The sequence below is a fragment of the Cydia splendana genome, chromosome 4 (assembly GCF_910591565.1).
Source record: "Cydia splendana chromosome 4, ilCydSple1.2, whole genome shotgun sequence".
NCBI classification, from domain to species: Eukaryota; Metazoa; Arthropoda; class Insecta; order Lepidoptera; family Tortricidae; genus Cydia; species Cydia splendana.
Window position 1 is genome coordinate 12,174,259 of NC_085963.1, and position 15,175 is coordinate 12,189,433.

Consider the following 15,175-nt stretch of genomic DNA (forward strand, 5'->3'; position numbering starts at 1 on the left):
CCTGGTAGCCAAGGAGGTATATGTACTGTACAAAAATCCGCGCTCGCAAACACTTTGTGTAAAAACCAGGTCACGAGAATTGTATTGTATATTAGTTCACTACAAAATGTTGAAGCTGTCGAAATTGGACGAAGACAAAGGCATTGTTTACTGTAACCGCGTGCTTCTCGGTAATTGGTATGAATCTGCCAAATTGGAGGAGGTGAGGTTATTCTGTTCGTTAGTAAAACGATAGCCGCTTCGCGCGTTGCTATTATTCCGTTCCGGGGGCCTACCGCGAAAAATCGAAATCGCAAATTGCGGGGATCTTTCTCTTTTACTCCAATGAAGGCATAATTAGAGTGACAAAGAAAGAAGCCCGCAATTTGCGAACTTCGATTTTAGCGGTAATAGCCCTGTTTCACAAAAGGGCCTTTCCTGGTGCTCAGGAAGATTTGATTTCTCACTAATCAGTCGATATCTACGAGTAAGATTTTTAGAATAATGAAGATTATTAAAGTAAGGCTATGATCGACGATAGATTAATGTTTCCACCACACCAGCTCGTAAAGCCTCTCTTTATTCTTTCAAACTGATGACAAATGTAGCATAATTATTATTGTACCCACAAGAGTGGCAAAGTAGATAATTTTATGTAAATTTTAAGTTATTTTCTTTTGTTGGCTAGTAGAATTGACTAAAGTGATGATTTTCAATGATAAATATTATATAGATAATAAATAGTAATTTAGCAGCGTTGATTTACCTAAATTTTATTTATAATGCCTTACAATTTGTATTTTCCTCGCATTGGTGTGGTGAAAATTTATGTTTCTCTCGGTAGCGAAGTTTATTTTTTTAGTTAGTTTATTTTTTATTTACACACAATTTTAGAATATTTCGCTTGATCGGGTATCAAACATATACATATTGACGCGCTGGTTAACGCGCTTTATAGTTAGGTACAATTATTCAAAACACAACTACTGCATCGCTGAACTGAACCCCGTGTAGACGAGTCTTAGCTGTTTCGGGCGACAGCAGATTGCACCAGTGCTAAATGTCGGCTCTATCTTTGCTGTAAGGTTACAAAAATTACCCTGAGAAATAGCTCTTTATATTTAGGCCAATTAATATTTTAAGAGGAAAATTATAATCTACAAAAAATTACGTTAGTTACGTACCTACTTACATATACAGGGTGGTAAGGCACGACGATCCTTCCCGGAAATGGGAGATAGTTTAGCCTAAGCTCTATATTTTCTCCATAGAAACTATGTTAATACGGGCAACCGTTTCTAAATTATGACCTTTTAAACATCCACGCAAAAAACTACTTTGTTCTAACCCTAACAGGTGACAGGGTCAATGAACTTACTTGTAAACAATCAGTATTCGACAGGAAATTATGCTAATTTGTTGCCATCTAACCATTTTTAGGTCTGCTTACAGCACGGTAAGAATCATTGCAGGATTTTCGCTTTCTTAGTGGTTCCACTTGTTCAATACTTGAATGAAATAGTTATGTTATTCCTTAATATTAATAATACTAACCACAACATTGTTTACAACGACAGTTCAAATGGTGACATTGACAACCACTCAAAAGTACGCAATCGTCTTATAAATATCTCTGGTTTCCTTGACTGATAAAAAGGTTTTAGTTTCTTAACACGTTTCACAAAATTATTTTCGAATAATTGGAAACTATCTAAAATAATTAAAAATAACAAGTAGGTTGTGTTAGTTGCACCAAATGAACTTGCAAAAATTAAATACTAAGAATAAATCAAGAATAAATATTTCTTCAATACCAAACTAACAAACCTTCTGGCGTGGTAGGAAATAGACAAGACGTCTGATGTTTGAAATTAAATTTTCATTGAACTATACTTATTGAATGTCATATTCTTCAAATAAAAATGTTAGATGCTCGTGGCTATTTAAATTTGTGGGGCTGTGTAAAAGATATGGTGTACCAAACCAAACGGAATGTGAAACTGCGGACGAAATGAGACAAAGGCTAATTGGTGCTTTCTGGGGAGGATAAATGACGAAGAGCATACACTATATCGCATGTGCATCGACATACTCGGGTACGGGCTGCGGCGGCGTTGTAATACACGGAGGTACATTTGAACACCGTATGTGAAAAGAAGATAGTATTAAATATTGGAAAAAAGTAATTATCTAAGAAAGTAATAAAATTGTTTGTAATATTTTTGCATGCATTTGATTTATTTGACATTTATGCGTCATTCATACATCATTGCGATACTGTCAACGATCGGAAAAAAGTGTAAAGTCCCGAGCTTTCCCGACGGAGATCCTTAATCTAGCCGTCATGTGCACATGCTATAGGGTTATCACCACAGTTAAAAAGTAGTATTTTTGCAATTTTTATTTTTTACTCAATTAACGATTCTTACCATTACCAATAGTCTCTGTATCACTTAAACGACCTAATACTTCCGGGAAGGATCGTCGTGCCTTTCCACCCTGTATATATCAAGGGGTTTCGTGACATTACAAGTAGGTACCCATCAGCATTTAATTTGATCACTCCATTTTTAGTACAAATTGGAGACATTTCGGAATCAAATGGAAAATGGTGACATGATACTTGCCAGATACCGGAAGATGACTGAAAACCTTAATAAACCCACCGTCTTGACCCAGTCTACGGGTAGCACTTCTTTTGGTGCCAAGATTTCATTGCTTGCACCTCACGTATCAGGTTAGAAACTTTCAAAAGTATAATATATGCTAGACGGATGTATGTAGATTCTTTGTTATTTGGTATACCTACTTATATTGTGGATATACGCGATGATCGATCGCTGTGTACAGTCGCCATCAGATATATCGGAGCGGCCAAGGTGCTCACAAATATCGGAACACGCCTCTATTATCAGGGCGTTAGAGCGCGTGTTCAGATATTGTGAACACCTTGGCCGCTCCGATATATCTGATGGCGACTGTACGTAGTATTTCATATTAATAGCAACAGGATTTTGGATGAATTGGCTTAGAATTGAATTTTTGGTCCTTCACTGAATGACTGGTCAAATTTTTTGTTTACGCATTTTTTTTTCCAGAGTGATTATTTCGGACAAAAAAACTTTATCATTCAACCTACGTCTTAAAAGACCTATCCAATGAGACCCTACACTAAAAGGTTGAAGCGAAAGAAAAAAACCGGGCAAGTGCGAGTCGGACTCGCGCACGAAGGGTTCCGTACCATAATGCAAAAAACGGCAAAAAAAAAAAACGGTCACCCATCCAAGTACTGAACCCGCCCGACGACGTTGCTTAACTTCGGTCAAAAATCACGTTTGTTGTATGGGGGCTCCCACTTAAATTTTTATTTTATTCTGTTTTTAGTATTTGTTGTTATATCGGCAACAGAAATACAACATCTGTGAAAATTTCAACTGTCTAGCTAATATCACGGTTCGTGAGATACAGCCTGGTGACAGACAGACGGACGGACGGACGGACGGACGGACGGACGGACGGACGGACGGACGGACAGCGGAGTCTTAGTAATAGGGTCCCGTTTATCCTTTGGGTACGGAACCCTAAAAACACACCTATGACGTTACATAATACTTACAATTTATGTACATGGAATTGGTACATTTAACCTTAAATCAAATGAGGCAGTTCTGTTTTTTTATGTTGGTAGTGATGAAATGGTAATAACAAATTCAAGTTTTCCACCTCGAAAGCTCTTCGGATCATTGTAAAGTACATGGAAATCCATTAAATTTTAAGACTTTTTTCTGTTTTTGTAATTTTTTCCACCAAGAACCCGTGTTACGGCAATAGTCACTATGCACACTTTTAAGTAGACAGAATTAAATGACAATAATTTATTCTTAGTAAGCCACATAGTTTCTAAGATACGGCTTCTCAAAGGTTGCCAATTTATTAACCTTTTGGACGCCAAAGACTGATTAATCGGTCACGACCACGGAGCAACATAGACCTACGTGCATATGCATAAAGTTCAATTTCAGTTTTGACACTTCGGTGACGTGGCGTCCGGGTGACTGCTTTTGTGTTTGACACGGCGTCGAAAAGGTTAACTAACTGTAACTGCAAAAAAGGTTTTACCAGCAGTTGTGGTTGCACGAAAGTAGGACTCAAATGCTCAGCTGTTTGCAACTACTGCAATGGCCAATGCTGTGAAAATAGACCAGTACAGCCGGGCTAGCACATGATTGGCGCGACAGTATCTCGCCGCGAGATAGACTACCCGTCCCTCTTTAATTAATACAGTTAGAAAAAGACGGGTAGTCTATCTCGCGGCGAGATACTGTCGCGCCAATCATGTGCTTGGCCTACAGTACGGATATGATGGTCGTTCTTGTCTACGTGACAGCGTGATAAAACGGTGTCCGTCACTTTCTATCCCATGGTGTTAAAAAGTGACAGTTGTTTTATCACGTGGATAAAGATGGATAAAGCCATCCATAACACGCCAGCTGATGTGTGTCGACGTTGATAAATCGTTCATTGATGATCCACCATCATATGACAATTATAACCTGCCTGATCAGGTCGACGATGAAATTAATAGCATGTTTTTTCAAGCTGCCTCCAAAAGGAGTGCTGTGGATTCAGAGGACCCGCATGATCCGTCAAAGATATACGAGACACGATACAAGAGATACGAGTTATAACAATTTCCCTCACTGTACTGTATAATATACATACAATGATCCGAAGGGCTTTTGAGGTGGAAAACTTGGATTTGTCATATCTATTTCGTCACTACCAAAATATAAAAAAAAAAAACAGATCTACCTCATTTGATGTAAGGCAACACCTCTTTTTGTTTCGATTTCCATGTACCATAAAATAACGTTTGTAACCTAAAGGCCTGTCCAGACGGGAACCATTTTTCGCCAATCTGATTGATTAAATTGTCCGATCAAATCATCGGCCTACTTTCACCAATTTTAGATTTATGGTGATATTTGAGCGCTCTACATTAAAAAATGCCCCCAAACGCGAATTGGTATTCTTGCGTCCGCACCCCATTTTATCGGTAGGTAATATTGGTAATCATCGGCGGTCGAACTCGGAGAGTCAAATTGGCGTATTTTAATTGGCGGACGCAAACGCCAATTTGATCGGACAATTTAATCAGATTTAACCTGATGCAGCTTGCTTGCTGATGCTTCAATTAGAAAGACGCCTAATTTGAATACTGATTGGCAGATTTAAGCAGGTTCACATTGTATCAGACTCTTAAATGTTGACATTTTAACTTGGGGTTTTAAATTTTCAATGCAGAGTAACAATATTGCAACTATATTCTTGCAGTTTTAAACAATCCCAGTGCGGAATATAAGGGTCTCTTCTTGGGTGGTCGCATTTCGGCTGATGAAATAATGTACTCACAAGAGCTCCGCGATGGATGCTCGGTGGTAGCTCACCAGGATGTGGTGCCACAAGAAAAACACACCTTCGTGATAACCAGTGCCGATTACTGCAATCGGGAACACGAAGTTTTGAAGTATAATCAGGAATTTCTTCTAACTCTCTCTAAAACAGTGAAGACAAAGGTGATTATAATTAAAAATGTATATATGTACAGGTATTTTAAGAAACTTTTTTGCCGACATTACCGCCCGACTAAATAGGTGCAACGATTTCAATCGATAGATTATGCCGCATTGTATCGATAATCGCATGCGATTCGTTGCCAAGGTCTTTATTATCCACAAAAAGTAAAAAACCATATTTCACCACACTCGTTCGGAAAGGCTCTCTTTACTCCTTGCAATCAGTGGCTGAAACTTGCATTTTATTAATTATCTAAGTAATTTGTTGCAAACCTTGAATTAGGTCTAGAGTAGGTAAGATGATCTTTTTAAGTGATGATTTTTCATGATAAATATTGAATAATATTAATTTTGTAATGTTTTACAACTGCAATTTTGCTCTCGTTGGTGTGGTGTTTTTTTTTTGTTTTACTTGACAGCAAAAGTGGTCCACCTTTCATGCCTTGAAACTCTCGTACGCTTAAGATTCACCTTTTGGCGGGTTACACTTGCTTGGGGTCTTGAAATTAGCAACAAAAACATAGGGAGCAAATTATTATTACTTATACAAAATATTTCACTATCACTCCACCTTACAAAACAAAGTCCCCCGCCGCGCCTGTCTGTACAGTCGGCAGCAGAAGTTGCTACGTACGCGGGCCAGGTGTTCAAAATGATCTTGACGCGACTTCATTGTTAAGAGAATAAGAGTGTGTCAAGGTTATTTTGAACACCTCGCTCGCTTAGCAATTTCTGCTGCTAACTGTATGTAATGTAGGTGTGTATTATAACTCGATAAGCACTGATCAGATTTTTAATGCGGTTTTTACATATCAATAGAGTGATTCTTGAGAAAAGTTTCTAAGTAGGTACAATTTGTTAAGGTTTTGGCGCTTAGCACACTGGATAGGATTCGTACGTTGTTCCGATGTGCGAGTCGCTATGCACGTATTATCTCAATCAAACATCGGAACGACGTGCGAATCGTATCCTGTGTGTTAAGCGCCTTTGTGTAACCCGTGCGTAGCCGGGGCAGGTCGCTAGTTTCATATAAGTACCGTACCGTAAAAATAGGCTACGTCAGTCACCTGAGACCTCACGATCGTCGCTCTCACTAGCCAGTGAATATCCAGTCGCCGAGGCCGAAACCGGCTAGGACAGGATGTATGTATGTATGTATAAGTACCGACTTCTGGAAATTATTATGAAAATCGATTACCAACTGACTAAATACTACATTATTTTTAGCCCCTTTACGTGAGGTTCGACCCGAACCCAATCCCAGGTTTGTGCGGAAAGTTCCCGTTGTTCCTGAGCGAGCATCCGGTGTCAAGCACGCGCTGGCGAATCCTGCCGGTCCAGAGGCCTAACATCTCTCGCTTTGAACAGGAAGGGAAACCAGTCCCTGTAAGCCTACCTACTTTTGATTTGTCTTTTTATTATAAAATATTTTTTAATTAATTGGTATTCGGGACACACGGCAGGAAAGATCGAATTTAAAAGGAAGTTTAACTAGGGAATTAGCTCCAACGGCTCCAACCTACGGGCGACCATTATTGGGCTACTATTTACTCTATATATTTTATTATTTTTATTTAACTTGGCTCTTAGGTTAGGGTTTTACAATGTGAAGTATAAAAGTACAATATAAAAACACTTGCAAAACATTACAAAAAATACATTAACTATACAAAACCTAACCTAGGGTGCCGCTGGCAGCGGGGCAAGGCCCAAGCTTATTATTATACTCTATACATATGTCGAGTACCGATGGTCCTAAAGGCGGTGGGCGCGTGGGGGTAGTACCTAGATGTATTACTTCACAGCTAAACCAGTATGCTACCATTGCTACCAGTGCATGAAATTAACATACTGACTCGTTAACCATACTAGTGCCTACTATATTTCAGAACTAAATGATAAAAAGAACTAATTGATATTAAGATGTTGACTGGTAAAATTGAAAATAAAAAGATCACATGAAACCGTTCAAATCTTTATTTAAGTCAAACTAGGCCGGCTCAAACCCTAACCCCTGACCTGAGAAGATTTAGCCCAATATGGGACCGGCAACAAACTCAAGAGGGACATATCTTTTCAAAACAACACATAACACATCCTTTCTTTATTTCACAAAAGTAAGCTTCTAATGAAACATAAGAAATCAAAATAACACTTGAAATAAAACACTTAGCTAAATTGTTAAAGAACGCGGGATTCTATAAGCTATCACAATAATCCTTCAGGTATAAGCCTTCAGGAACGCGGCGAGTTAGGCACGAGGTTGGCTAACGAGTACGTCCGATCTCTAGCGCGGTCCGATCAAGAAGAACTACCAGCGGCGGAGCCTCTCCGCTCCCGCCTCAGTCAAGTTGGCAAACCTGCTCGACCAGTCTACCAACATACCGACAAAAACGCCAACTCGTGCCTACGCTCACTCGACGTTCCAAAGCCTTCTACCTGTCATCTCAGTTCAACAACACGCCAATAGATGGCGTTACTCTCTACGCAACTTTATTTCAACAATGCGCCAATAGACGGAGTTACTCTCTACACAACTTTATTTATTTTGTTACAACCAAATAATACGTAGCTCAACATTGCTAATCGATTTTATACAGGCGTCTAAAATAATGAACTATAACGCTGCAATAAGTCTTTCTGGTGTCAGGGTCCGACACATATATAAGTTATTTCTCTGTCGGTAAGTGAGGTCGACAGAGCACCCGAACAAGTACCGTTTGTCAAAGATCTGGCTTTAGTAAGTTGCCAAAGCAGTAGATTTTTATACATATGTCATACGTACTTTACTCGATGGGTAAAATATATAAGTACAAGTAAAAAAATTTGGCAACGCACATGTGACGTCTATGGGTTCCAGTATCGGCTTACTCAGCATTCCATGTAGGTATATATAAATACCGAGAATTTTGTCGACAATATGTCAGGAACATTTTTGTAGACGCATCTGCTTAAATTCAAATCATATAAAATATTAAATTTTTAGGTAAATGAAGACATTATAATAAATCATTGCGCCACCAATATTAATTTAGGCGTGGACACCGGGAAGTGGGAATTGGGATTCTACGGGAAAGTAAGTCATCAAAGTCGAGGAATTTAATTAAGATTTGATTAGTCCTATTTAAATATATGCCAGAAATTAATTAAGTGCGTCATGTTTTGTTACAGATTTACGCTCCCACGATGAAAACTTGCTTAGACGTATTTGGGCGCGAATTGCCGAATAACATTTGGCATATTCACATTCCCGTCGCCAAAGACTGACTGACTTTTCAGTTGTTTGCAGCGTAATATGCAATGTACCAAATGAAGTATGTACATACCTATAACTTGCTCAACATTGCCCATCATGCCCAAAATCGCCTGGCTTAACGGGGATTCTTTACAAAACGGCTGTCTATATCTAATTAGAACTACTAATTGTGAAAGAATCGCTACCATTATTATGAATAGGTAAGACAAAACATGGACAACCTACCCACGCCACGAGAAACCCGATAAAAAAAATCACCGTTTTTTAAGCCAGGCACTTTTGGGCATGATAGGCTATGTTGAGCAAATTTACGGTACTTACTTTGTTCAGAATTGCTTAAACTGAAGAAAATACAATATAATACATAATATTATGCCTAGTAGGTATACCAAATAGGTTGTTAGAGAGATATATTTGTAGAGAGCCCTTTCAGCGCACATACGTAGCATATTTCGCTACCGGCTACGATGTAGCGTGCAGCTTGCTTATGATGTAAAAAAGATTAGCGTAGCACCTTGACTTGCCATCAACTCATGCGCACTAAAAGAGTAATTACTATTTCGGCAGGGATAACCAACCAACGATGGAAAAATTCAACAAACAACGCACAATTTTAACCACTTTCTAAATGTTATCTACATAAGACACAAAAATCATGAGGATGTTACATTTTATTATTTAAGTCTTTACTTGTATTTTTATGTAGTTTGTTTATATTTTTAACTTTAATTTATTTAATTATTAATAAAGTTGTATTATTTAATTACATTTTACGTTTGTTTAATTTAATGATGCAAGGAAATAAGTACCTAGGTTTACCTTGACGAAGGAAGTGTAGAAAGAAATCGAACAAAAGTTCTTAAGTATAAAGTGTTACAAATTCGGGCATAATTCCCGTACTTATCTGATGCAGTGCATAATTGTTTTAAATTGTATTTTCTCGGAAACGTTCGTATTTATTATGCTGGTTCAATCAATGTCAGTAGGTACTTTCTTTACCGAGACTGCAATAGCAAGACATGTTCGTAAGTTTCCGTGAAAATACGATGATAAATAATTAATTATGCACCACATCTGTACTTACTAGGTGTAAAATAAAAATCTTTTAAAAAAGAATTAATTCTTCCGATAAACGTAAAATACTAGAGACAATAGGCCAATCAAATTAGATAAAAAAAAGCGTTTTGAGGAATTAATTCTCAGCAAGCTAGAAACCATTTTAATACCTTCATTAGGTCCTAAATTAGTATAATCCGAGTTTGCTCCATCCCAGGAAATGAGGATAAATTTTGAGGGCCTTGGGAAATACATTTTACCTTGGATTGACAAAATCACTCGATGTAGAAGGAACCCATCGTCAAAATCAATGTTACTACCAGCAAGGTTGTTGTAGGTCAGACACTGGTAAAAAAAAATCGTATTTTGACACGATTTTACAAACAAAAAGAAATTCAATAAGGTATCTTTCGGATCCTCAGATGTGAATTTTTATCATGATTAGAGCAAATTTTCCATCGGACGTACAGTTTTTGAAGTACAAGCAAAAACTGAAAAAGAGCAATATTTTTTCCACAACTCCTGGGATGGAGCAAACTCGGATTACGCTAATTTAGAACCAACTGAAGGTATTAAGACGATTTCCAGCTTGCTGGGATTTAATTCCTACTTAAAAACGTGTTGCTTGATTCACGGTCGTCTGGCACAGTACCTACATCAGTGGTGGGCAAACTTTATTCATGAGGGGCCAAAACTTGAAGGAATTTCAGAGGAGGGCCAGATTTACAGCAAAATTGTATTTTTATTATATTGCTGGCCATATTATACATTTTTTTAAATGACCGGCGGCGGGCCAGATAAAATCCATTCGCGAGCCGGACTTGGCCCGCGGGCCGTACTTGCCCACCACTGACCTACATACTCGTACGTGACGAAAATCAATGGCAACAGATGGCGCAAAAAACGTTTTATTTGCTTTTCATAACTTTTGATATTACCTACTTATGGTGCGCCATCTTGTTGCATCCATGGCCTGCTTTTCTATCTAGCCCCTGGTGTTCACTTAATTATACGGCAAATGATGATGATGGAATTTCCTATTGCAGAGTTGCTCCTTTTGACTCACAGATTGATTTACGAAGGGGAGCCAATCGAATTTTTGATGCAAAGTTTTGACTTAAGGCGTGCCCCCCGAAATTTGTAAAAAATAATGTTTTGCTATGTGGTGAAGTTTGGTATCATTTTCGTGTAACTCAAGGATGCTAAATTCGTTTCTAATATTTAATTTATACGGTTTCACATAAATAATTTGAAAAACATGAATTTTAAAAATTTCTATTTTACTTTTTTCCAAATAAAAGCCGATATTTTTCTTATTTTAATATGCACACAAAAAATTTCATGAAAAAGCCCTACTATTTCTCGTTATAAAAAGTATACATATGGCATATTTATTTAACATTAATGTGACCAAAAAAAATTAAATGTAGACCTACTTTCGACTACTCATTGAACAAGATACAACGATGTGAGCTACAGCTTATCAATTTACGATGATGAGATCCCTTTTTATTATACATAGTGAGTCCTTAGAACCCTTACATCATTTTAGGAAGGAGATCCACCTTGATTTTTGATACAGTCGGGATGAAAGGTGGGGTGATTTGTCCCATACAATCATAAATTTACGCAAGCACCTGTTTAGGTTTCTGCAATAAGTTTGATGACATTTTCGAGTAAATCAAAAGACAGAAATAATTTAGGTAATTAAATATTCAAAATACAAATTAATAATGTAAATATTGACTAATATTTAAATTATTTTCCTCCGTATAGCTACGTCCCTTAAATCCGATTACGTTGTGCACCAAGCATAAGCAATGTTAAAGAGTATTTACAAATAAAAGCAGTAACATCTTTTAAATACGAAATAATGTAACTATTAGTCCATTTCTCTTTTTTTTCTTTTAATTTACTCGATAATGACACCAAACTTAATGCAGAAACCTAAACAGATGCTTGCGTAAATTTATGATTGTATGGGACAAATCATCCCTACCCTTTCAAGCACACCGCACCAAAAATCAAGGTGGCTCTCGTTCCTAAAATGATCTAAGGGTTCTAAGGAATCCAAGGACTCACTATGCTAAAGGGTATCTCATCATCATCAAACGCCGTAATTCTCATAGCTGTAACTCATATCTTTGTATACTATTCAGTGAGCTGGTGGTCGAAAGTAGGTCTACATTTCATTTTATTTTCTCTATATTTTTAGACATAAATATGCCATGTGTATACTTTTTAAAACGAGGAATAGTAGGGCTTATTCATGAAATTTTTATTTTTTGTGTATATAGAAAAATAAGAAAAATTTTGGCATTTATTCGAAAAAAAAATAGAAAATTTTATTTTTCATTTATTTTCAAATTATTTATATGAAACCGTATAAATTAAATATCAGAAATGAATTTAGCATCCTTGATTTACCCGAAAATGATACCAAACTTGCGCACATAGCCAAACAAATTTTTTTACAAATTTCGGAGGGCACCCCCCCTTAAGTCAAAATTTTGCATCAAAAATCCGGTTGGCTCCCCTTCCTAAATCAATCTGTGAGTCAAAACGAGCAACTCTGCAAAAGGAAATTCCATCATCATCATTTGCCGTATAATACACTTTTTTGTCGTGAGCTCCACGGACTAATCCTTCAAATTCATGCAACTGTGGAACCAAAACTCTCACGTCATCTTCACGTATTCCACTGAACTTGCAATAACGTTAAGTTAAGGTAAAGGGCCCCAAGTTCGTGTTAGTACGTTATTTCGTTAGTTTTGTTTCTGGCGCAAATAATAAGGAATTCAAATATTTTTTATTTAAATTATACATATGAAAAATATCTGTATTATTTAATCTCTTTAATAAAATAATGACCAATATTTTAGTGATTAAACTGAGAGTAATACGACGGTCGAAACTGTCCGACGGCCGCGAACAGCTGTGTTGTATGCGTGCACTTTTTTTAGGCGTAAGATGCGCGCTCTCACGTGTTAAGCTTATAGGAAGGGAAAGCTAAACCCATTCGAATAAAAGTTTTTGGGAGTGTTTCTGTGGGTTCCTTAGTAATTGATAAGATAAGAAAAAAGATTGAATATATGCATAGAAATACCTTAAAATTGCAATAACTCGACTCACGAAATAGCGGTCATTTTATTTTTCGTGTGTCTCCTATTTCGTGCCACTAACGAATCAAGGAGTTTCTAGATACATTTTGAGTGCTTTTTATAATTCAATTTATTTGATTTATTTTTGTGTATGTTTATATTTAACGTATAAGATAGTTAATATTATTTATTTGGCAAAAAAAAAATCTTTGTATTTTTTTAAATATTTATTTTTTATTTATATAGTTTCGGCTTTTAATCAAGTATTAAAGTACCCATATGGTTTACGAAGTCTTAATGCAACCATTAAAGTCGACGAGTACAAAAAACTTTAAGCTAGCTCTCAATTTAACATTTTTTTTAATATTTTTAATTTGACCATACAGTTACTCGTAAGTAGGTAAGACCGTTAAATATTTAAAATGATTATCAGCAAATTATCACCAATTACTCTAAGAAAACTTTATTCCGAAACAGGGGACACGAATTCACGAACTTAGGAGCTGAGCTAAATTTGTATCACGAAATGGGAGCCAAATAAGAGGTCCACGAAAAAATTCATATAAAAAAAGTTTCAAGTAAAACCCTATAGTTTATACATTAAATTATTAACAAAGAACTAATATAACTTACTCAAAAGGTTTCAAGGTATTGATATGCTTAGTAATATTAAAAAAAAATATACAAATTCTCAAGAGCCTTAACCTGCCGAAACAGGGGCCCTTTACCTTATTTCTTTGATTATTTTAAAATTAGGCCCAGACCTTACACCTTGTGATGTTTTCTGTGATGTCTGAAGAGTCAAGTGTACTTTAGTAAACTGATAACAATACCCCAATTAAAGCAAAATATTGACGATGAGACTAGCCACGATCCCCCGCAGCATGTGTCAGCAAGTTTTTAAAGATATATACCTAGTCGATTTCAGGAGTGCCAACTGTAACTCCCACCCCTTACTTTCTTAACTTACCATAATATAAACACCCTTTAGATTTACCCTAAAATATGGCCATGTGATCGTCTAGCTAGTGGTTAGGACCCCTTGAAGTGAACCGCAGCAACCTCAAATTCTTTAATGAGTATCAGCTAAATTTTGGACTCTGACTTTATTTATTATTACCTAGATTTTGAGAACATATTTATGGTAATAAAATAATTATTTATGGAAGTAAGAAATAATCTAAAGAAAATTATTCAGAGAAATAGAAAATTGTTCAGAATTTATTAGTGCAACGTAAATGATGGTGTAAAATTTACTATAATGTATTTAAGTATTACAGCATATATGATGATATAAATATATAAAAATGTTGTTGGTAAAATCCTGCCACACCTATTAAGCTTCCGGGATAACATAGAAGCAGCACTCCTGAGATAAGCTCTTTTACACCCTAGCATTTCAAGGTGAATTATAATTAACTATCATCTTCTAAACGATGTGTGATTTAATCACACGTGCTGCTCCATACGCCCGATGCAGGTCTGGAAGCTCTTAGTCCGATTTGCAAGTATCAATCGGAACACCTACCCTACCAGTTTAGCCGGAAGGGCTATGACCAACACTTCGTAACCTAAGCGCACCTAGATGATGATGAAAAGAAGTGTCAAAGTATCCATCAATCATCATAATTACTTATCTTTTTTATATTCAAAAGCTAGGGATGCTAATCCCTTAGTCCCATTCCCCAAAGCTGATAATCTAGACAGAATTCCTAGTAGTCTAGATGTATAAACGAAGCACCGAGTTTATTTGCTAACTATTATGTTTAATCGAGGCTGAAATTGAGTATTCACTCAAAATATCCTTTGTACTGCTCTTGCCTGACAAAGGTTCCCTAAAACAAACCGTTCTTCAATCCCAGAATAGTCTGCGTTCCTAAATCTAGCTTGATAATTAAGAGTTTATGTTGTAAATACCTGATTTTATTACTCAGTACCTCGTTCCTGCACCAGACAACCAGAAATGAAAATTAGAAATAAAATTTTGTAGAAGCATTAATTCTTTCCCCATATAAATTAGAAATTAGAAAGATTTAGGTAATTAAACTCTTTACCTTTTAAACACACATATTTTAGGATTAGGAAACCATATTTTAAAACCCTTAAAGATAAATTTATATCAACCATTTCAAATTTATAGACCCTAACTAAAAAATAACGTTAATAGACATCAAACAAGTATGTGATTCTACCCTAATCCTACCTTT

The 15,175-nt window shown here is 36.5% G+C and overlaps 1 protein-coding gene across 1 annotated transcript; it reads left to right on the top strand.

Moving 5' to 3' along the window:
• LOC134789945 (cilia- and flagella-associated protein 161-like) lies at window positions 1-9,484 on the top strand. Its single transcript, XM_063760673.1, has 7 exons — window positions 1-202; window positions 2,554-2,716; window positions 5,314-5,555; window positions 6,783-6,941; window positions 8,542-8,631; window positions 8,727-8,869; window positions 9,379-9,484. Exons 1-6 carry the CDS (start codon window positions 107-109, stop codon window positions 8,820-8,822), a joined length of 846 nt encoding a protein of 281 aa, XP_063616743.1. The 5' UTR covers window positions 1-106; the 3' UTR covers window positions 8,823-8,869; window positions 9,379-9,484.
• Window positions 9,485-15,175: the final 5,691 nt, after the last annotated feature.